The 25,337-nt window shown below is 41.8% G+C and overlaps 1 protein-coding gene and 1 long non-coding RNA gene across 3 annotated transcripts in view; one reads left to right on the plus strand and one right to left on the minus strand.

Annotated features, from left to right (window-relative positions):
• Positions 1–264: 264 nt before the first annotated feature.
• LOC120358992 overlaps positions 265–25,337 on the minus strand; it is a 107,198-nt gene continuing 82,125 nt past the window's right edge. For both annotated transcript variants that reach the window (XR_005575895.1, XR_005575894.1), the window contains 2 exons: positions 3,474–3,574; positions 265–667 (listed from right to left, as the gene is read on the minus strand). This is a non-coding gene — a long non-coding RNA (uncharacterized LOC120358992). The remainder of the gene's footprint in view (positions 668–3,473; positions 3,575–25,337) is intronic.
• Positions 667–7,306, plus strand: LOC105200336 (protein hairy). Its single transcript, XM_011167828.3, has 3 exons — positions 667–1,070; positions 1,258–1,350; positions 5,181–7,306. The coding sequence occupies exons 1-3, from the start codon at positions 978–980 to the stop codon at positions 6,393–6,395; spliced, it is 1,401 nt and encodes a 466-aa protein (XP_011166130.1). The 5' UTR covers positions 667–977; the 3' UTR covers positions 6,396–7,306.

Genomic DNA, 25,337 nt, shown 5'->3' on the forward strand with positions numbered 1-25,337 from the left:
TGATCCTCTATTGCACGCCTTTGTGCTTTACCGCTGCTACAGTCGATGCGCGCTAACAATCTATCCTTTTTCATCGATGTCGCACCGTTCGCGTCGTAGCAAAAATTGATCGAACCGCTCGTAACATTTTTTTATCATTAGAATTTTACATACTACTATTACAGTATAAACAAGAAAACATCCATAGCGCACTTTTTTGCGAAATAAAAATAATGGAGAAAGAAAATAAAAGAGGAAAAGGAAAACAAAAAAAGAAAAAAAGAATTGTATAACGTGTGCATTTATTACTTTTTTATTTTATAGAGATTACAAGACACTTTTATAAGAGACCTATGAAGGATATAATTATACCAATTGAAAATAAATATATCGCTTGCTTGGTTGTAAATTGTCCAAACCACTTCCGATATTATCTTCACAGGATGTAGCCCAAATTAAATAAGCGACTACGTTGCACGAGGTATATCCTGCAGACGGCGTGAATTCCCACACATCAACAGGTCTCAGGAGGGCCGAGGACCTCCCCACCTTTAGGGTACCCAATATCCCACTCCGGGACGTACTTTTCCCCACTCTATACGGGTGCATCGGCATGCGGTCTTCGAAATCGAAAACAGTTACCCTCAGATACCCCAAGCGGGACGTCTATCGGTGAAGATGGACTTCCCTAAACACCGCATTGGAATTTCAAAGTCACACATCGATATAAGAGCGACAAACTGACCGATTGCTAAAAATTGTTATATTTATTTAATTTAAGCATTGGTCTCTTGTCTTAGTGAAAATAATTATCATATTCGCATGCTTGGCTGTTAAACAAAGTGTTCTTTAGTGTGGACGTTTACTTTTGATTTGTCACGTTGTGAGTGCACGCAAGTAATCAATCGGGATGTCGAATTGAGAATTAATTCAATAATTAATTGCAATAAGTGTGATCCCGCCTGCACGGAAGTTATGATGGTCAAGAACTTTACTTAATGGTGGATTATCGTAATTACAAAATGTTGGGCAGCGAGGAGGAACTCGAGCCTCAAACACATTCGGGAATGACGAAAGCGGAACTAAGGAGGGTAATGAATGTTTTATAATCAAATAAGATTGATTCATTGCTGCACAGAAATTTTTTGTATCAAAAATTAACTTGACACCATTAGATTATTTGAAATGAAGAGAAATATAATACGATTATTATAACAATAATAATTTTAAAAAATATATACCATAAATAAGTGATGAATCTTAATCCAATTATTTCAGAGCAACAAACCTATTATGGAAAAACGACGACGTGCTCGAATTAATCAATATCTCGATGAGCTGAAGAATTTTATACTCGTTAGTGAAAAAGATGTAAGTTATATTTAATTTTTTATATTGAAATAGAAGAGTTTTAATCTGCGGGTTGGTATCAATCGAAATAATTAATTAAAGCTATTTCGATATAAAAATTAAGTTTTAAATCTTACCATAATGCAAAAATGATCACAGACAAAATTTAAAGAAGTTTTTAATCTATATAAATATAGTTCTCGTCCGAAATACATTTAAATTTAAAACATTGATTTTTGTGCAAAAATGGCAAGTTTTAAAAAAATTTGATTTTCCTGAAATTTTTTTATCAGAAATTTTATCAAAAAAAAAAAAAAAATTAAATTTTTATTTGATTGTAATTCGGATGTAAACTATTGTGTAATTCTCCAAAATTCTCTTCAAGAAAGAAATAAATATTTCCTGAAGTTTTTAGTCTATCAAATGAAAACCAGATGAATTATCGCGGCAACAATTTAATTTTGAAAAATGTTGTTTTGAGAGAAACGCGTTAAAAATTTTGCAAATAGTTTGTACGTTAATAAAAACTTTACAAGTTTCTTTAATCTGCTTTATCTCTCAGAGTTCAATTTTTAAAAACTACCTAAAAAAATAATAATCGATCGAACCTAAAAGCGAGAATACTCTCTTAATATTTTTAATGCGTTTAAATTATTCGGCCGGAGCTTACGCTCAGTTTATACACGATTCATGATTCGAAACAGTTTGAAATTCGCAATTAGTTATTTTTATGAAATTTGCAAATGGAATTATTCATCGCGCGCGCGTGGATTTATTTTCGTCATTTATCATTCGTGCTAATCATTCGTCATCAGAGTGGTTATTTATAACGAAATCAAAGGGCATATATCACCACGAATTGCGCATAGTCTGGCGCAAGTTTAAGCTTATGATAAACAACATCAGCAAAACACTCAAATGATAGCACGAGGTTGCATGTCAGTCAGTGCATGCATGATTTTTGTTTGTTCTTATGAGATCCACATTGCTGGTGCAGTGTTAAAACATGTCGTAGAAAAACGTGACTTCTTCGCTGTTTATCTAGAGACGTGATCCGCTTTATGAGAGATAACATAAAAATGTGCTACTTCTGATCATGCTCTGAAGGACACTCAGGAAACGCAGCATTTTTGCACGTTATTATTTTAAGTATTATTCCCTAATGTTTTTTCTCGAATTTGTTTGGCCATGCTCAAATTAATTGTAATATTTTATCTAAGAACGAAAAGATTTAATTTTTTGTGATCAAGTATTAATTTTTATTTTTGTGTAAAATGTTCACACATTTTTTTTAAACGAAAAAAAATGAAGTTATGTATTTCTGCCAATCTAATATTTAAAAGATGTAATTTTTGTTATGGTAAACTTTGAAATGTATAGGAATGACTGTGCATTGTGTCGGTAGCGGAAGTTGTCATAACGGATGTATATTGAATGTATTTGATCAGGTTGTCCACTGTGGACCCCTTTTTTTCTCGGCATCCTCTGCGACAGGATCCGTTTTAAACTGGAGGATTGGACGAAAGGAAGTGGGGGGTAGGTTTTGTTTTAGTATTGTAGATGTCTCCGCGTGGGAAACAGATGGAACTGGATCCTCGTACATCCATACAATCTCTGTTCTATGGATTTTACACTGGCTTCACGGTTGTTATTTCTTTGGTTATCGGAGAAATTTTTGTACCAAATATTTCCACTGTTTTCCCTTTTACTTTTCGAAAGTCAACCTCTAGCGGAATGTTAGTCAAAAGGTAGCAACCATGAGCGGTATTCGAAATGATCAAAAGAAGCGGCAAAAAAACTTCTAAAAGAGCTTCTAAAGAACATGACATATTACATGTACCTTCACTTTTCCCATTTCTCAATACTGTTAACTCAGTAAATTAACGATTTGAAACATAGTAGAATGTTTGACATCCAGTTAGAAAAATATACTAGCTTATTTTAAAATCAATTTAAAAATATTGCAAGTAAAGTGTAAAGCGATAGAAGAAAATTAGTAAATAAACTTTGGACAATGAACAAATTGATTATCAATTGATTAAGATTTGTCTCTTTTTACGTATCAAAGATTCTCTGCCACGTAATACAATCCGTTGAGGTTGATTTCTCAAACAGGTAGGTATAACGAGACAAGACGCTCTCACCATTCTTTCTCTTCACTCTCGTCCAGATGACTTCCGCTACCTGCTCGCTTCAGTGTGTCCGTCCCGTTCGTCCGAAACGCCCCCCGCGTGTTCGTGGGAACCTGGAAATAATTATTACAAAGAAAAAGAATCTCATCTCAGGTTGCAGCCTCTTTTGTTGACCGTATCATCTTTAAGGATCCAGCTCCGGTCCGCGACGATGGTGCGGATCAGCGAAAAAAGGGGGAGATGCGCAACGCCTCTACTTTCTTTTTTTGTCAGTCCTTTAACAGGTGCCACTTCTCCGCTCTTGAGTCTGGAGTGTCAAATTCACTCGCGGGAAAATCGATATCTGTGATTTTCTCATCCCATGTAACATTATCCTTGTGGCATATTTGCAATTTATTTTCGTGTCGATGAACAGATTTTACGTATTCGATTTTATTGTATTTCTTACAAAGTCAAAGGGCTATTTTACCAAGTTACAAGACATTTATACGATTCCATGTACACGTGATCCTCTGCCGACTCCCACGCTCATTCTTTAGGTGATGGCAAATTTACCATAAAAATGCGAACATCGGGATGATCCGGCAGGATAAGGTTCAAAGAATTGAGAGGATACAATGGACCCTTGAAAAAGAGGACCATGCTACTATTGAGGTATTGGTGGTTAAAGGGCTGATGGGAATTTATACGGCATAAGCTCGATTCGGGGAAGGTCACGTTCATCAGGATATCTGAAAAACCATTCCGTGATGTTTTCGAGAATCGAATCGTTTCCCACGATTCAATTGATTGCTTATAAGTAGCAAATTATTTCAAAGTAGCTTTGTTTAACGACATTATTTATATAAAATATTGGTACAAGGATTCCCAATATTCAAAATTAAAAGAAATAAAAATTGCATATGAGAGTCAGACGCAGTTGTCGAGATGCAAATGAATATTCCACTTAAAATACCGTGAATTTATTCATCAAACGTTTCTGCTCCTCTTCGAGCAGAAACTATTATTTATATACTAACAATTCAATTTACAAATCAAAATAACGAATTATTATAATACATATACGTACAATTTTTCTTTGTTTATCGATTATTCCATAATAATATGTTTGCGAGAGGTAAACATCCCCGAGCGATTCACGCGTGACTTGTATAAAACGAGCTAATGATCTATTGCACGGAGTTTAATAAAAAATCTAGGAGAATGTGAGAGCTAAGCGCCCTTAGGCGCCCTTAGGCTGACTATGAAATAGGCTGCATTAGCTACCGTAGTTGCTAGTCTGTTATTACGGTAGCAGTTCACATCAAGTCAATTATATAGGCGTGTCGCGTCATCGTATATTTCTTCGCAACAGAGAATCGATGTCCGCGCGCGATCGCGAAGATCTTTCTTCTGACAAGAAGCCAATTCCTCAGGCAGTCGTAGTTACTGTGTTTCGAATAAGAAGAAATCGCGTTTGCAGTCCCTTTTACCGTATATGTGATCCTTTACCTTTACTGCCAAGCTAGCTACCACGGATAACGTAGAGTTCTCTCCATACCGATGCACGTTACACTTTCTAACTTCTTCATTGGAAAGTCACGTAGGTTTCAAAATCATTTCAAAATCATTTCTTTCTATCTCACTGTACTCGATAAATAATATAATAATATTCACATAATCCTATTTTATATTATCAATTATTCATATTCATACTTTTATCATTTTCGCTCGTTACAGCCGACTAGACATTCGAAACTCGAGAAGGCTGATATCCTCGAAATGACGGTGAAGCATATACAAACGATGCAGCGACAGCAGTTGAATGCTGCCGTCGCCAACGATCCAGTGGTCCTAACGAAATTCCGTACCGGATTTTCCGAATGTGCTACTGAAGTATCGCGATACATCAGCCGCCTCGAGAACGTCGACCCTGCCATCAAGCAACGATTGGTATCACACTTGAACAGTTGCGTGAGCCATCTCCAGCAAATGGCGCCATTCTACAGTCAGTACGTGCCCTACATGCCGGAACGTCTCTATCCGGAGGTAAAGGTTGGTTTCCAGAGCGATTTCCAGAATGGGGATGAGAACAACAACGGTAGCGCGAGAATACAGATACCGAATGGAGTTCAATTGATTCCGAGCCGACTGCCGACAGGCGAATTGGCATTCTTGGTGCCGCAATCCGCCGGAATTTCCGCGAATTTTCCCTTCTTTTCACCAGCTGCAGAGTCAGCTGCAAGGATCGGTCAATCGTCGGCCTTTACCGCGGTTCATCGGCCGCACACCCCGCTGTTAAGCCCTTCAACTTCTACGTCGAGTTACGGCGATGAGAGTCATCATTCGGAACATCCACAGGCGACGACGCCTAACCATCATCAGCCGCAACATCGATTCAAATTACCCGAGCAGAGTCCTGCGTCTTCAAAGAGCTTCTCATCCTCGCCAGAGACCCAGAAACCGCAAATTAGTTCAACTAGCGACCGAAAATCACCCACAATAGCATTCTTGGAATCTAAGACCGTCAATGATAATGTCGCAACTAAAAAAGACGTTGCGGAATGTTTGGACAATGCCACTCATAATACGAATGGTACCGCGATACACGGTCTGCGACAACCGCTTTCCGTGATCACGGACAAAACTTACAATCAAGCCTCGAGTGGTTTGCTGCTCAAGAGAGATGGTCTCAGGAAACGTCATTCCGATGGGCTTTTGGCGATTTCAGATAAGAGACCGAGATATCAAGAACCTACTAGTTCGACCTCTTCAATGAATAATACCGATGTGCTCAAGAGCACAAATGAGCAATCTCCCGCAATTCCTATCCAAGATTTGTCAGGAAGTCAGAATTGTCAGACACCGCAAAACTGCAATTCAAATTCCGATAAGTTTCCAGCGAGTCCAGCAGGTTCTTTCGCTACTAATGGCGATATGTGGAGACCTTGGTGATCTTTATTGCTAAAAATAAAAGATTAAAAATATGTCGAAATTATACAATTATTTCGATTATTTTAGATATTTAGTTCAAAGAAGCAAATTAGATGTATGTTTTGATTTCTAAATATAAACTTTCAAATCACAATTAATTGGCGAGAGTGTGCCATGAAAATATTATTTTACATATTTTGTTATTTGCTAACGGTTTGCGGAAATCATGAATAATCAGGAGAGCAGAATTTTTACATGATATTGCGTATTTCTTGTTAAATACCGCATTTTAAATTCTAGTAAATAGAATAATTAAAGAATAGTTTAAAGATGAACAAGCTAATTATCGATAGTAAGATGGTTTCGTGCCAAAGCGTGAAATAAATTATTTCCCAAACAAGATTGTACTTGATGCATCTTTATGCTGCATCTCCGCCATTTCATAAAGACTCATAAGCTTTAAATAGATTAAACAATACTTTGTTAAGTCTGTCACACAACGCGTAATATGTGTGAATAGCCCTGTAAATATTTCCGTTATTATTTAATTAATTATATAAATACGTGTCTTAATCATAAATTATAATTTTACATAAATCAATATTATATGAGTGACGACTATTTTTCAATGATCTGCGATTTTTAACGGTGGTCAGTATTGTTAATTAACACGTTCACTGTCACGTAACTCTTGATGTACTCCGCAAGAGACCAATTAAAAGCCACGATTTAAAATTATGATAATTTTTTCCAATTTTTCTTCCCATTTTTCTTCCCATTTTTGTTACCAAATTGGCTCTATGATATGTAGAATTATCTAAGTATCGTAAATTGTATTTTATTTGTATGTTTATAAATTTTATTAATATGATATTAATTTATCATAGCGGCGACATCATTCATGGCAGTTAACGTGTTAAATAGTATAACAAGTTTGTGATAAAAAAATATATAATATTGAAATACAATCTTTGAGAAAGACACAATGTTCATTACTTATTTTTTAGTATTCATCGTTTTAATTCAATAATTATCCCTTCAATAATTATTTTGAATATTAGATAATTAAACTCTTATTTTATTAAGCCTTTTTACAAGCATACAAGCTAGAACAACAAATGTTTTATATATCATTGTTAAATTTTTTCAATAATATTTGTTAGTAGGTCGGAAATTTAACATATAAGGTAAAATGACTAGAAATATCTGATATAACATTGTACTACACTGAAAAAAGGGTATTATTGCATTATTTATAAATCTAGTAGATTCAACCAATATATCTGTTCAAAAATGGATGAATCAGAAATCTGTAGGAATTATTAAATTATATTGTAAAATCTATCAAACGTTCTGATTATAATAACCAGAGTCCTATTATAATAACCAGAAATTCTGCCTAGTTTCACCAGAAACATTCAATCATACAAGTTTTATTAATATAATCAGATTATTTTTCTCAGTGTGCATATACATTTATCGGTAAAGTAAATAAATTTATAGAATGCAAACCAATCTCATTGTGTTACAATTCTATCTCGTAAAAAAGCTGCTCTTACATATTCTACCAATATTCCACGATCTACCCATATTCCACGATCTCGTAAAAGCACGGAAATTTTCCTCGTTGAGAGAGCCATCGGAGGCGCTTTACCCTTTTAAGGAGCGTTAAACGCGCTCCGATTCATAAACTGGAACTTATTCTTTCCTTTTTTGCCGATAAAGGAGCAAAAAGCTGTGGAGAATGAGAATTTCAACCACCTGTTACACCGCAAAACCACCCGCGTTCTCATCGACTGAATGCTTAAACTGATTTATCGACAGAAATCGCGAACTTTGCAAATTCCCTTAGACTTATTCTTAGAGCGCACGTACTTGTCCCCTCTCCCTTTTTTAACTTCAAATTATTGGTCACTGATGTAGAAGTGATCAAACAATATAGTCGATTACACAATCGGAATGCATAACAAAAATATACCCAAAATTTACGAGGAATCCGAGCGATTTAACAAATCATTGCGAATTTAACATTTGTTTTATCTCGTTGATTTAAATAGTCATAAATATGTAGTTGTCGCTGTGACGTAGTATTATTTACAACCAGTTTCAACGTATTGAAATCCTGTACAAGTTCGAGCATTGACAGTGAGATGGCGGCACACATGTTTGAGATTAAAATTTTTTTATTCGCAAACGCAATTGTCAAAGAATGCTCGTAAAATTATGGTATTACGAATATTATCCAGTTATTACAAATGTATCTAATTCTTTGGAAATTACAATATAAAATTAATACAATTTCTAACATTTTCCAATTGACATTTCGTATTGAAAAAAAAATAGAAGTACATATAAAAACTGAAAAAGAGAGATACTACTTTATCTATTTATAGAATATGTTGTACAATTACGTATATTAGAACTGAGATTAAATATCATTAAAATTGATATATATTAGTGACAGCGATATTAAGATGTTTTGCTCAACTTTAAACATCAAAGGAATACGTTCTACGCAATTTTCAATAAAGATTTGTTACATCCTTTGTTAATGCAAGAAAAATGGAATTAAAAAAGATCGCGGATTTTATAGCTTCTTTTTTCGATCCTTGTGTGACGGGGTACCGTCCTACGTTGCGCGAGGCATCGAAGTCGCCGATTCGTCCGTTTAAATTCGGGTTTAATATCACACTCTGTTCGCCCCTTTTCGATATTCACGTGCACAATGGGCCTCGATGTCGGTGTATATATAGATTCTGACTGTGAGTAACTCCCGTACGCTATATCACGAGTATAAATAATTACTACGGCGCACAGCAATTACTATAAGTTATGGCGCGGCCGCTACAATTTGCAATGTCAAGACATAAACACTGCTACCGCTTACATTTGAATACATTAAGGCGATGGGAACTTCTGATTGGACCGACGAGGAGTGGTGCGGTCCCGTATCGGTACGTGAGCTACGATCTGGTTGACGATTTTTATTGAGGAAACGATCATCTCGCGGGTCTCTCCCCGGCAATCACTGCCGTTGCTATTGCCGTACGGTTGCAGTCGCAGAGAGCTGCCGCTTGATGGATCCCCATTCCCATTCCGTTCGCGAGCGCACGCTAAAGTGGATCTGCGATTTTCCATTGATGTTGAAGTATTTACGGGATGACAGTCGAGATAATCTGTTCTTCCACAGTTGTCTTATGATAATCCGTGGAGCTTCCGTTCGTGATAGATTGCATGATTACAGCACCCGCCGATACGTACCTCGTCTTCTTCCCCAATTTGGACGTTTATCGCGAGAATGGAAGAATGATCGAGTTCGCAACGTTGAACAATAAAGGGTCTTATGCTCGTCGAACGACGGGCTTCTTGGACGTCGGAGTTGACAGTCCAATTAAGGTAGAATAGCGGAGAAGCGAGATGCTAATTTTTATTGAAAAAAATTGATGTTCGCTCTATGCTGATTCATGCAATAAATTTAATAATCCAAGTTGTTGGATGCACGGATATTGCGAAATTAAAGGTACCATGATTTACCATCACGGCAGATGATGTAAATGCATGGCATGCAATGCTAAAGATCTATAAATCATAGGAGATAACCGCGAATCAGCGATGGCGACGAGAGAGAGAGAAAGGGACCTAGTCGCGCGATCGCAACTCTAGTCTGTTTCTTTCTCTTTCTCTCTCTCTCTTTCTCTCTCTATTACCAGAATCAAGTTCGAAACAGCCTTCCGGGCCAAACGTGATCTTGTCGGCCGACTCATCGATCGGTCGAAAAAACGATCGTCGAAAGCCAACCGAGTGCACAGGCTGTTTCCGTTGCGGTATGCGACCAGATGCGAGTGCCTCCGGACGGCGGATATAGCAATCGCAGAGTGTTTTTCGCGTAGTTGTATTTCGATGGGCATCCGATCGCGAAAGAGAGAGAAAACGACGTCGGGTGCCGGCGCGCGAAGGGTAAAGGGAGGAGGTGGAGGCGGATGAGGAGGAGGAGGAGGAGGAGGAGGAGGAGGACGAAAAAGAGGAGGAGGAGGAGGAGGAGGAGGTAGAGGTTCCGTCCGCGCGTATGTGCGGCCGCCAGGCCATTTGCCTCTGCGGTCTCTTGATTCCTAGCGACTAAATTTTCATCTGTACTCATTCAAGTTTTAATGTGTTTTTGCGGCATCAGTCATTCAAACTTAATCAACAACCGGTTACACGTCGGTGCGCGAGCGCGACCACACAGATTCGCGCGCCGTCGTCGGTACACGCGTACGCGGGGCGGCCGCGTGGTGCGGCTCCGACTGTGTACGTGTGCGGGCGCGACGGAATATTGGTCGGGCGCACTGTGACGAGAGCGTATTAATTATAACTCTGGTCAGAGGAACGTCAAGAGATGCTTTCGCAGATACCTACGATAAATTGTCGGTTTACCAGCAAATCTCATTTCCAAACCCCGCCATTTTTCCGCTCGTTTATCCACGCCCATCGGGAGAGCACCGCGCTACGGCGCGCTCGGCCAACGTCGCGGTATTCCCTTCCTTTCACGTGTATACACGTGTGTATATCCGGCCGCAGTGCGCGACTGTCGCGTGCACAAGAGTGCGATGACAGCGGAAGGGAGAGCGTTTTTACCCAATAAAGTTGGTGAGCGTAATAGGAATGTCGGCATTAACGAGTTCATTCGGCGCTTATCGGGCATTGCCGGCCTGCGACGTGTCATGATAAGGTTTTATTCATTTTGAAATCCATAGAATATCTTGCGTATGTTTTTCGTGCGATTATTAATCGCGCCAGAGCGTACCAGAAATTACCGTGACGTCAAAATAAATTATACGATTCCACATAATATTAGATACATCAAGTTGAAATTGATACAAAGATTGATCTCGTAAAAAAATGTCCTGCCCTAGAAACGTCCTTTAGAGATATCTTTGATTACGACTGGCTCTTTTTTTTTGCAACTATATAGGTAAATCAATTTCTCGACGGAAACAACAATACTTAGCTCAATTTTAAAACGTAATTTAAATCGAAAACGTAAATTCTACATTGCAGTTTACTACATTGCAGTTTATATCTATATTTAATGTATTGCAACATTGTTATTGTTCTAGAAAAGAAATGAAAGACAAAATTAAATCTCGCAATTAATTGGCCAATTTCCAAACATTCTTTGTAAACCTCAGTTACAAAGTTTTGTACGGTACACGGTGCCGAATTAGCTAAGCGTAGCGGAGAAGTGTCGGTGCAAGTAGCCCGAGAGACATTTATTTGGCTGTCTCCGAAGCGGTCGGGAGTTTCGCCGGAGAGTGTGGTACTGAGGGAGCGAATAAGAGATACTGTGCTAGCCCTAGTGGGAAGTAGTATATCCGTTAGAGAAAGAAGCAACAGCGGTAGCAACCTCGAGTAGGGTGGGATGGAGTGAGGTCGGGGGATTGCGCCCAGCGACAGAGAGAGAAAGAGGGAGAAAAAACCGTAGGGGACACAGGAAGAAAGGGAGGAAGAAAGGAAGATAAAGAGACTCGTTTACCACAAAACTCGAAAGAGGAACGAGGATGAGGGAAAGGTGTTGAAGCGTGACCAAGAGAAAGGAAGAGGAAGAGAAAGGAAAACAGAACGGGAACGTAAAGCGTGTGTGTGTGTGTGTGTGTGTGTGTGTACAGGCGCGTATACATTCGCGGGGTGGCGGCGTGCTGGTGGCAATGGTGTGAATGAGAGAGGGGACTCGCCGAGTGGAAGAAGGACAGGTGCGAGGGGTCCGGAGAGCAGGAGAAGCGAGCATGTTTTATTAAGTGCGTCGCGCGTGGAAAAAGCGCGAGGCAATTTTCAGGTGCTAAAGCGGCCGCTGATAACGCGAGACCGCGTTGGAAACAGTCTGTTACACTTTTCAAGTCGTTATACTCGCTGTTTGAGCGGACACTTACCTCGGGGTTGATTACAAATCTCGAGGAGTCGAAGATGGAAAATTGGCGTTCCCGCGTGCCGCCAGTACTTGTTGCACATGCGAATTTCCATTGTATGTGTATTACGATACTTTTTACAATAATACATTCGCTGGACATAACATTACTGATAAACGAGAACTGATATTGTAAATATGATTTACACGAAGCTCGTACATGTGAAGATATTGAAATAGAAATAATGTATATGCGATGAAGTTTATCTAAAACATTACTACTGTATATATACTGTCATGTTATAATTTGACGATTTTACAGTTATCATGTAAAGCACTATGTTCATTTGAGCGCAGGCCAGTTAAAAATGCGAGTGGAAGAAATTATCAAGCAACTATAGCAAACAGCTGAAAATGTTTTCCTTTATGAAAATCGATGCAAACATTTGCTCCGATTCTTAACGCGGGTTTGACGTGACTACCCCCCCTCCCCGGGAACGGTGGCATAGTCGGTATAGAGGAAAAGGATTATATACATCGTTAACGCGCGCTGATACGACGGAAGGCAAGCCATCTATTATTTCAGCCGTCAATGAGATGTGTCAGCGCTGACGGATGTACGTCACCCGCGGTGTTCGTCTGGCAGACGCGGCCGACTATCCCGCGAGGGAAAAAAATCCCGGAAAAGTGGAGGAGAGGCGTCGACAAAGTGAGAATTAATATTCAATCGCATTAACGAATCGTCGCTGGCGACGCCATCGTTATACCAGCGGCATACACACATCGCGGGGAACAAGGGGGACGCCGTCTGACGCGGCGGATGGGAACAGCGTCGTGAACGGGCAATAGACAGAGAAACAGTGATCGGGGGGGAGGAGGAAGCGCCACTGGAACAAACCACCCCCCGCGTCGTTTCATCTCGCTCCGAGTGCGACGCCAAATGAAAATACCGAAGGACAATGGAAATACTAATGATTGATTGGATACGAAAAAGAATTATAATTGAAAAAAACGCGGAGCGCCAGCCAAAAAAAAAAAGCGGTGGTGGCGCGAGGGCGGGGGAGGAGATGCGCGCGGGTTCGAGGGAGAGAGGAGAGGCAAGGTGGTCGGAGGGAAAGAGAAAGCGAGCGAACTATTGGGAATAATATATCAATACCCATCGAACCCACGCATACGAATGCGACGGTTCGGCGAGGGTGCTTGCTCGGGGGTAAGGGGCGCCGGGGTTCGCTCGATCGGCGGGGGCGGGCACGAAGGGGTACGAGGGCGTTCGGAAAGAGTAAAAAATATTACACCCTCACATACTGGCGCCACGTCGCGGATGAAACGGGCACTGACCAATACCAATAACGGGCGGCACAAAAGAATGGCCGGTCGGTGTGCGAAAAACAGACCCACACAGCGCCCCGGCTCCTCGCTGCTTCGGTGGCATTATAGCTTTTCACGTACCCGGTGGCTCCTCGATACAACAGCGACCGACTCGTCGGACCGACCGGTTCGTTTGAAGGAAATTTCGACGCGGTCATGCGGCGCCACGGCCAGCGAGGAAACCCCGTGGAAAAATTAACCCTTGTAGTGCCGGGGCTTTTTTTGGCACGTTAAGTGCAGCCCTAGGGGCGAGAGCCCGCTTCTCTTTTCTTTCGATTTTCGTTTCGGATTTCATATTTTTACTTTCGTGGGCAAACTGCAGAGGAATGATGTATCGTCAACATTATCTCGACTCAGACTATGGAAAACACGATATAGAAAATTAATCCTATCATTTACATTCTTATGCAACGTCTCTTATAACTTATAAATCAGAAGCCGTATTGCAACGGAACGAATGTAATATGTAGAGCTATCAAAGATTGAATAATGTGTCACTTAGCGAATTACTTTATAACTGAAAACATAATTAACCGCTATCAGTTTATTGAAATAATTTGAAATAAAGTGTTCTAAAATTAATTGACTGAGATTGTATATTTAAAACGTGTTTTCGTTCTTTCGAAATCATACAGTTCTATAATAGGGAATTTTATTTGTTTAACAATCATTTTAATAGGGGATGATTCGCGAATGTTTATCTTCTCTCTTTTTTTGTCCTTTTTGCCTCTCGTAAATGTGCACGCGATATGCAAGTAATTTATAGCTCGATGCAAATAGCTATTAATGATTCGTAAATATGACCTGGAAACAAGCGGGATACAAATCGGTTCGAGTAGAAACGCTACAAGATTCCTGGCACTCTACAACGTCGAAGCGTTCTCCATCTCGGCGAGTGTCCGGACGGGTGACACCGGTCACCGGTCCACGCAGCTGTCTTGTTCGCTAACTTGTTCCGGGCAACCCTGTAGATGCCATGTAGCACGGGCACACGGTATGGGTGGGTACGAAGCGCGCGTTTAGCATTTGAAAAAAGCGCTGGCCGGGCGACCGCCTCTCGCCCGAATCTCCCATACACCCGCACAAACAAAAGGCTACATTTAGCATTAAAAAAGCACGCAGACCGGCGTTGCCGCGAGGAGGGTGAGGAGGAAGAATCAAGGGGGGAGGGTGGTCGGTGGGTGAGATACGTGCAGACCGATGCCGGTTACTCTCATCTCCACGGCCGTACGGCCGGACATGCGGTCCTCTTTCACGATGCGCACGCCCGCGCGCGTCCATACGCACGCACGCACGCACGCATGCACGCACGCAAGCACGCACGCATACATGCACGTACACGTACACGCTTTGGTCCAAAAGTAGTGCGAGAGGGAAGCGAATAGATAGTGCGGATATGGTGAGAGATAGAGAGACAAAGAGAGGAAGAGAAAAAGAGCGCGAGAGTTGGACAGAGGTGGCTGCGCGGAGCGTACCAGGCCACGAGGCCGGTGGTGCGAGGGCTTTGGATCGGGACAGAAGTGGTTGATGCATTGGGACAAACACATTTGGCATTAAAACAGCTCCGACACTACGTAGTCTGCAGGAGCAACGTCCCACCGGCGGCGCGGCGGCAGCGACGGCGGTGGCGGACCGATGCGCGCGCGTGTTGCATGGACGAAAACGCGCGCGTTACGCGTTGCATTTCTCTCTCTTCCTCTCTCTTCCTCCGCTTTTCTCTTTCTTTTTTCTCCTCTCTCTCTCTCTTTCTCTCTCTTTTTCCCCGTGATCCATCGCTATTTCGCTTCCTATTCTCTTTCTGTCGGTACTCTCTTTCTGTCACCTTCCGCGCGTTGCGATCCGAGCGCGCGCGAAGCGTTGTACGCAGAGTAACACACGTCCGTGGTAGCTGCGCTCGTGTGCTTGTACCTATCAATCGTGTTCGGGGGCTGCATTTTTTCTCGTCCACCACGAGCGGGCCTCCGCGCCGGAACGTGAGGCGGAATGAAAATAGAAGTGCAGTAACGTCGATGAAAAAAAAAAAAAAAAAAGTAAAAATGATCGGAGCCCCGGGCCGTGTGACGGCATTTCGACGACGGCCGCGACGGCGCGAGGACGCACCACGCGATGCCGTTGATGCCGGTTTGCGGATTGTCGACGTCGCACCGATTTCTTTACGCGGGGAGCCAGCTGGAACGCGCGTTTCGCAAAACAATTATATAACTTTTTAACTTTGCTGTGCCGTACACAGGAATTTCAAGTCTCATCTATCGAAAAATGTTCTCTCTTTCGGAATACGATTATATTACATATACAACACTTTGACGAACGGAAAAAGAGCGTTAAAATTTTATTCAAATTGCTCAACGCCTTGAATTAAATATCGGCTGATCAGAATTTTACATTATCCCATACGATGGCGAGTAAGAAATATCCACAATAACACCATAGTGCGTTATAGCGACAATTGTATTTATCGGAATGAGTTTACATAATGCAATATCAAAACTTTGGTACATAGCGGATGAAAACGCTGGAATTTAACTCACTTTATTTGCGGTATATTACAACAGGGACATAAATCACATGTAATTTATCCTTTACATATTACATTTTATATCGAATTTGCGCGTTGATAATGTACCCGGAACGATCGAACGGCGTACCTATATTTTTGCCGATCATATAACCAACAGTTTCATCTTTCAAACTTCATCCCCCGCGTTCCACCCCTCAATCTCTCGCTCGCACCTCGTCTTGATTATATTACGCGTAATTAGTATAACTCTAGAAGGCATCAGGCGATAAAGTATTATCGAACGAAAGGGAGAACGCGGGGAACTGGGGAGAAGCGAGAAGAAACGAGAAGAAGAAGAAGGGAGGTGGAAGCGGAGGAGGAAAGGCAAGAGGAGCAAGCAGAGAGCCTGTCCAGCTCTTCTCTGCCTCCTTCGGATAATTAAAAATAATCCCCGCGGCCCTTTACTCCTTTTTCGCGGCTCATTAAATCGACCATAAATTATGCATCGAAAATTACGGGCAGGGCCACCGAATATCGGTACGAAGCGCGGGCCCCCGACCGGCATAATAAGCAATTTGTAATCAAGAGGCGTCGTACGGGTGTTATAGTTAGTAAGAAATCCAATGGAAGTCCCGTCCCGTCCCGTCCCATCCCGTCCCGTCCCGTCCCGTCCCGTCCGCGGACTGCCGGTCGAGGCGGCCGGCGCGGAGCGGGGGCGAAGGCAGACGCGTAAAAAGAATTGCAAATTGCGAATTAGCATTATGTCCCGTCTACTCAAATCGTTATTATCCCCGACGAGTTCTGCGCCGCTTCGTCCGAGCTTGCCCCCGGGGATGCGCTTTGTCGTGATACTCGGCGCAAATCGGATTCACGTCGCTTCGAGTACTGAGGCATCCGGTTAATACGGGCCAGGAACGGACGAAAATTAAATATCGCGCGTATCTGCGGTGCGTTCGCCCATGCCGCGCGCGCTACGCCGCGAAAAATAGCCGGTAAACCAGGAAGAAACCGCACGTGGTTCGCCGCGGTGCCTCGTATCGACCGCACAAAGAATCCCGGTTTGCACGATCGACTATTTTCTCATCTTCTAAGCCATTTTTCACGCGCGATAAAAAAATTACTTTTGCGTGTGAAGAGACATTATCCAACTATAATAGTATTAATTATCATTTTCCTTCGCGTTTTCTACTCGATTTATCTATTTTAGCTGAGTTAGAGTGCGTTTTCTTGTTCAAAGACAATTAAAAAAAAAGTGTCAAATTTTCTCTTTGCATCACTTGTGTAATTTCTAACCTGCGTGAAACAAAGTTCATAAAAAAAATATTATATAGGAAAAACACGTAAACGTAATTGTACAGCCTACAGCACGCCGTATTGTGCTTTTGTGTAAATCAGTAAGCGTATATCGGCAGATGAAGCGACGCTCTGTTATATGCACGTGTATCGCGCAGAATGTGCACATCGTGTATGAATGAATAAAATATAACGTAAATTTTTCTTTCACTTTAATTATTTTTTACATCATAGATAGTCAGCCTGTTATATGTATAATGGCAAGTCTACCGAACATAATATTAATAAACAACTGAGAATATATAAAATAATTAGAGATATTACTAAATTAAAAAAAATCATACATTGTTACACGTTCATCAGTTTGATAAATATGCTACCACTCATTACGTTATTGTATATATAATAATTTTGAAAAACAGAGTTTTGTAAAACGTCTTCGTAAAGTGAAAAGTGTCCCAGTGTAATATAAATTGTTATATATTATATTGAAGTAGCATATTTGTTTTACGGAAAGAGAAAAAGAGACCTATATATCAGTTCTTCGAAAAAAAAATAAATATTTTGATGAACAACATGGTGCGTTTCAACGATGCTCACGACATATGGTGAGAGAAAGCTCAGATTCTGAAAGAGACTAAGAAAAAGGAGGAAATCTAGAATCGCGATGAAAAATCGCATTGGCTGCCACATATTTTCGCGTTATGCGTATCAGATTAGTTAAACAAGATACAAATGCCGTACACGCGCGGCGGTTAATCGTACAGCGTTATATCGGAGGCATTATTCAATCTATCGGATCGATCATATGTATCCGCGCCTGATAAACGCGTAAACGTTATGAAAGCACTTTGGGTATTGATGTTTACTTTGAAAAACAGGATTAAAACGGGTATCGTGGAAATTCGGTTGATAGAGGAACCGGCGGCGGCCGTGTCTCGTTGGACCGAATTTAAATAGTGGCCAAACCATATTATTGTATTAATAAATGGAATTAGCGAAACAGTAAAGTGCTTTTAACGGGCGGTGTCTATCCTGACTTCTCTAATATGACAAATACACTACAGTACTCCGCCGGTTTCGGCGTTCTTGCATTCATTAAATGACGGTCGCAATGCGCCTCGCGGTTATTAATGGCAACGCGTCAGAATCAATTTTCATTTGTTGAATACTTATGTACGGCGCAATCCAATTTGCACTGCTCCCCGTGAAACCGTCCCGCGCCGCGCATTTTACCGTAATTGAAAGCCCTCGAATGCTTCTGACGCCTGAAAAAAAATACATGCGTAAAGAAAAAAGGCCGAATGTATATCGAACAAGCTTGTTTTTGCTAACAAAATGATCAGTTGTTGAAGATAGCTCTGAATATAAATGCAATATGTAATTTCTGGCGAGACATTGTTCGTTTGAGAGGCAATTTTTTTTTGCAATCACACATATATATGTATATAAAACGAAATAAATCTGATACAGATTTTGTCGTTAGCAACATTGCAGCGCACTCGACATTTATAACAATTTACGATGATATGCCGATAAAAATTAATAAGTCGACTCTCGCAGAAAAAGGCCCCAAGGGGATCAATTACGCCGTCGTGTTTCGACGAAGATGATCAACTCTCGATAGTGTAGTTAAAAAAAGTTTCAAAAGTCACTCCTCTAGATAAAAACGAGGGCAAATCTCGGGCTTGATATTTCGTTGCCAAAGTTGCACAGTTGACAAAATAAAGCGACGATGGTCGAGAATAATACTCTTTCCTTCGTAACCTCGGCAAGTCAGCGAAGCGGCCGAGGATCTCGAAGAAACCTAATTAACTCCGCGCTTTGGAATGAAATTATTTTTGCGCGGTCGCCGTGAAAAAGAAAGAAAGAGGTCGAGAAGAGCGAAAACGACGGGAGTAAAGACGACGTCGACGACGGCGGTGGTGGCAACGACGACGACGACGACGATGACGACGACGACGACGACGACGATGACGACGACGACGACGACGACGACGACGACGATGACGACGACGACGACGACGACGGACGAAGAAGGAGAACCCGAAGTAGGTAGAAGGGCGAGTGCGCCGACTCGAAACTACCAAACTACTTTTCAAGCTGCCCCCGCGGCCCTGGCAAGATTATAATTAAAACGTCGCGCGGCGCTGGATAATAAATTAATGCATAATTAACATAGCTAATTATAATACCGGCTGAAATTTTTCTCGTAACTCGTAACACACTGGTCTCTCGCATGCGGAGGCAGTGCAGCCCGGTAATTTATGATCGGACATGAAAAATTACCGTCTCGGGGGGGTTTAATCATCCTCGGACCCCCTTCCCTTTCGCGCGGTCGCTCTACACGTACCACTGGCCTTCCACTAACGAACGCTGCGAACCACTGCGCCTTCACCTTCTCCCGCGCCACCCTCTTACAGCTGGACTTAATAACTTATTATAATGCAATGCATCGTGCGTGGGGATCTTGCGAAACGTGGTGGCGCGGCCGAGGAGGGAAAAACCAGCTCCGTAAGTGAAACGTGAGGAACGTTGAGGCGCGTAATGGAAGAAGAGAAGTGATCCGAGTGCTCAAGCGCAGTGCGAAGATATTTTAAGGGATGCGTATGATCAACACTAATTATAATTAATAGAACTACATATTTCGCGATCGTACGTGTTACTTAATAACTCGTTGTCAAAGCTAATATATAATACAATCGGATAACAATAAATTAACGGTAGATTATAATTAGCTCCGCGGGAGTAGAGAAAAGTTAATAAAGAAATGTGCGTTTGATCACATTGTAACGAGGAATTCGATGGACATCGAGCTCGGACGGTAAAACTTTCGTACAGGTGCTTATGCGCGCCACAACGGTGCAACACGAAGCGTCTGTTAATTGACTTATAAAAAGCTTAAATAATTAAATTAGCATTAAAAGCCGCCGCGAGGCGGCCCTCTGGCCGTCGTATAATTCAACATTGTGCTTTTTTCGTACCGCTGGCAGTAACGTGAAAGCTGCCGCTGGTCTTTTTCAAAGCGAACCCACCGCACGCGCGTTAATTCATTAGTCGTTGCTATACATCGTTTCACGAAAACTTCCTGGTTTTTAGATTCCCTCTGTCACAGGGTTTCAAGCGATACAGCCACAGCCAGCGGTACCCGTAATAATTTATTACATAAATGAGTCACTTTCCTTCATACACACCTCTATACGTTATATGAATATCGTTTATCCTTCACGCCCGTGCAAACGATAGAATACACTTTCATTTCTCTCATTCACACTTCCGTTGCTCTTCAGACTTATGAGAATTATGAGGATTATAAAAAACGCTTCCTCCGCGTATTATACGTGTCAAAACTGTCGCGCATCGATTCTTTTCGGATCCGAGCACGCAATATCCCTGTACAAAAAAAAGAGAGCCGCATATAAATCTACGCATCGTCAATTGGACGATTCCCCCGAGCATCGCTTCTCTCGGAATCTGCAAAATCATCGGCCATTACCCTGACCCGAAATCGCGCGGTGCCGGCGATCGCTTATCCTCGACACAGTTCGAATGCAGTAGCGTCGTAGTAATTTGTCCGCGTTATTCGAACCGGTCGTGGGGTGCTACGGCAGTCCGGTTCCCCGTCGGGGCGCGAACGGCGCCGAAAATGCAGACAAATGAGTTAAAAAACGCAGTTGCAACGCCTCACCACGCCGCGGTGAACGTCGGCGAGGGCAGCGTTGCCGGCGATTTGACATTGTCGAAAGTTAATCAATGCCCCCCCGACACATATATGCAGAAGCGCGTACATATACACGCGCGGATCGCCTGCACAATCGCGAGAGAGAAACGGTTGGGCCCCACTCTGGCCCGTAGCTAGAGCGTCGTTTCGTCAATTTTTTAAAATTAAATCACTATCTGTCCTTGTTAAACGCGCTTCCCGGGCACAACCGGTCTCTCCACCCCCGACTCGCTGTCATGCCCTGCGCTACCCCGTCACCCTATCCCCGTCGCGCGGCTTCGCTCGTACGTCGATCCACGTGCTGCGCCTAATGACAGACAGTTGCCGGCCGAAAAAAGTGTGTAAATCCGTGGTGGAACGGCCGCGAGCGAGCGAGCGTGCGAGCAAACGAGAGAGCGAGCGAGCGAGGGAGCGAGCAAGTGAAAAGGGCTAAAAAAAAGAGAGAGGAGAGAGATAGAGGAAGAAGAGTTGGAAGCGCGGACGAGAGTCGCGCGTAAGAGCGGCGAGTCGGGAGAGGGTGAATTTCGAGAATGAGAGAGCGAGAGGATGAGAGAGACTATTCCATCGTGCCCGTATATAGATGGCGGTGCATGCGGCTCGGCCGAGCGGCCATTCCGGTAAAACGCACCGGAATAAAAATAATGGCTGGAAATGGACACGGGGTAGGTGCCCCGGCACCTCGTCATTTTTTTCTATTAGCCGAAACTTACAAACACCCGGGGCTTCCGGCCATTTCGGCCGACCCCGCAGACCGCCAAACTGCTCTGCCGTCCGTGTCCGTGCGGCCGTCGAAATTCGAAGCGCCGGGCGGCGGCGGCGGCGGCGGCGGCGGCGGCGGCGGCGGCGGCGGCGGCAGCGGCCTGTTGTTACCCCCTTTGCCCATCCGCCCTTCGCCGTCCGCCGACCCTCTCTTTCCCCCCTGCTGAAAACGGTGGCCATATTTTTTTTCGTGCAACGAGAAGGAGCCCGGGCACCGCTCGCGCCCGCGATTAAAATGTCATCCGCGTTCTGCAAATGACGCTTTTTTCCGCGGCGCTTTCGGCGTGCCGAGAGCGCGCGACGGAAAGAGAGGGTGAGATGGGGTAAACACGGAGCAGAGGGATAATTCAACCACTTCGTTCTAGTTATTAATGCCTCCGCTGTGACGGGGAAGTATTTAAACCGCGCGGGTCTTTAAATATTTTAACTCTGGCTATTTTTTTCTGCCGGCGAAAGGATCGCCGTGCACTAGCGTTCCCGACGATTGCGCGTCATATATTTGCCCGTCCTACTTGTCTTCCGCGCGTTTGCCCGCCGCTGTTTTTATCGCCCGTAAAATAACAATTTTATTTAAAATAACGTTTACCAAATATAACGCGACGAAGAATATGTTAGAATAAATGGATAATAAAAACCAGCAAAGAACACAAAAATTTGGTGTCAACATATTGCAATTCTATTTTTTGTACGATGTATGCATCTTAAATGTCAAGAACGACTAACCGGTCTGTCTTAAAATCGTCAAATTGGCTCGATAAATTTCTTTGTGTCTCGCTGAAACAATTTCGATGAACTCGACAGAAATGACATCTCGACGAGTGAGAACGGTTTCAGCGAATTGTCCGACCCGTTCATTCGTATGCGTATACCAAATCGAACCCTAAGACGCGCATATACGTAATGTATAATACGCGTTTCATTAAAATGGTCCGGGCGAAGGCCAAGCGGCAAATTATGCACAATTAACGTCAGTCAGGTGTACTTCAGGCTGTACCTTCGCTCGAGAAAATATTTACGGGTAACTCTGATGTATGGTAATTTTACATGCACGTATACATACGAATCTTTCATAATTATGCGCAGTTAAGTTTGTCTCGATGGTTAGTTCCTCAATATTTTGTTTCGACGTTTTATTTTAAAAAGAGCCATTACACGTTACAGGCAACTCGCGATCAATCTTGTAATTATATTATTTTAGAAATTGTCAAAGATTGCGAGATCGCGCAACCTATAATTACAAAAATTTAATGAGAACAATATAACCTTTTTATTACGACAAGATTGTGTTAAGATAGCTAGCAATTACAATTTCATGTTCTTGCTGATTAATATAAATATTTTTTATGGAAAAGTCGTTATATTCTGAAAAGGATTAAACAAGGCGATGCGGTATCGCTGATAGAATTAAGTGTGCCTTTAGAAGATAGCTTTATCGATCTCTCGATCTGTACACGCAGATCCTCCTGCTCGTAATTCGTACGATACGCGCGATGACTATCTAGCAGCGTCCATCATCGCCGGTAGGCGCTCGCTCAAAGTGACTCATCAGTAGGAAACAGCGCGTCGATGGCCACCCTCTTACGTTCGAATTGACGTTAATATTACTAGGGCTGCGAACGCAATCGGCCGACATAATAACCATTTTAGGCGGCTCTCTGACCCGGCGAATCGCCTGGCTGCTGTGACTCTATCGTTTAAGTGACGTTAGCGTTACGAGACCGGTAGCACTAGCTTTGACTCACTTAATTCGATCAAAGGGAGTAGTACCTCACATTAGTTTTGTAAGACTGAGAAATATTTATTTCAATAAGATTAGTATATTGTAATTTCACAAACGTTCCTAAAAATTAATTGTGCTTAATCGCACAACTAATATTTGAATTAGAAATTTTGTAAGATATCTATGAAAAGAGAAAATTTTCTTACTTTACTACAATACTATGATATTCATGAAATAAGAGAGAGGTTGCTAAATGTGTACCAGTCACCTAAATCATATCTTATTAATATTTCATATTTTTATTTAATTTAAGCAACAAGTAGTGTAGTGGCAAAAATATGAGGTAAATGAGAAATGAGTAATTTAGACAAAAATTTAACAGATTTCACCTTGTGCGTGCTAACAACACTTAAAAAAAGTCAAGTACAACTAATGTTAACTTTTTATCAATTTAGCTGATAATAATGTAATCATACAATTTTATATTAAATTCTTATTAAATTTTTTTTATAAAAAAAGATTTATTGTAGAATATTTTAGATTTATCGCATTTATGCCACATATACTTGCAGTTATTATAAAAATTACATCAATATTTTTATTAAAAAAATCTATCAAGTTTCCTTTAAATTCTATCATCATGAATTTTATTACAATAAACTAGATATTAATATAAAACTCGTGTGATAATAATGAAACTGATAATTAATATGAATAAAAACAGTTTTATTTCAACGTTCTCATCTTTTCATTATTTATTAATCATTAAATATTTGATTTTTTTTCGATAAATTAAAATAAATAGTTAATGATTTTTCATATTTTTAATTATTTTAATTTATAAATTTGATACTTTCAAAGATGATTTAGAAAAATCATGAAATGATTTAGACGAGCGTGGCTTAAATGGTATTTTTTGCAACACATCGCTAAAAGACGTATAATAAAATATTCATAAAAGATTAAAAATTGTAGTAATAGTTACCTGAAACTACAATTTCCCATGTTCATCTGCATTCAAATCCCAATACAAAATATAAAATTAAAAATAATTTGAGTGAAGCGCGTTCAGCAACTCTTTCCTATTCTTATTATATTTTAAAAAGTTAACAGAGATTTATGTATATAAAATTATAAAGATGAATCTCTTTCTGAGAAAAAACTCGAAATTTGTCCGTTTACACTTGAAAAACACCGAAGGAATCCCTCACCGAATTCACGTGGCGCAGTCGTCGTCGATGCGGTACAATGAATCTCTGGAAAGGGCAAAGACTCCGGGGTCCCGTCGACTCGAAACGCAAATCTGATTGGCTCATGAATATTAAGTTCGGCCCGCAATTATTATCTGCGTTATAAATCGGGCGACTTGCCTCGCCTGCCTTCTTCGCAGCGAGGCCTCGCTGGCCGGGCCGGCCGTTATTATCCACGTGCACACATTCTCGCGGCTATCACGGACACGCTCGGCCGCAGAGGATCGCATACAGATTCGCTCCGTCCGCGTTCGTCCGTGCACCTTCACGCAACGCTCGCGATTACCCCCAAGTGTTAATTACTAATCTCGCCTCTGCTAATTATAATTAACGCCTTTCGGCCCGGGCTGCCCGAGAGGCCGTGTCCGGTATACGTATTGCAAAAGGAAAGGACAGATCGAGCGCGGCGCGGATCGAGTTGTTCGCGAACATCCACCGTAAAGGAGATCGGCGGCCGGCGCGGCGGTTGTTCGG

This window comes from Solenopsis invicta, chromosome 11 (genome assembly GCF_016802725.1).
Source record: "Solenopsis invicta isolate M01_SB chromosome 11, UNIL_Sinv_3.0, whole genome shotgun sequence".
In the NCBI taxonomy this organism is placed as follows: domain Eukaryota; kingdom Metazoa; phylum Arthropoda; class Insecta; order Hymenoptera; family Formicidae; genus Solenopsis; species Solenopsis invicta.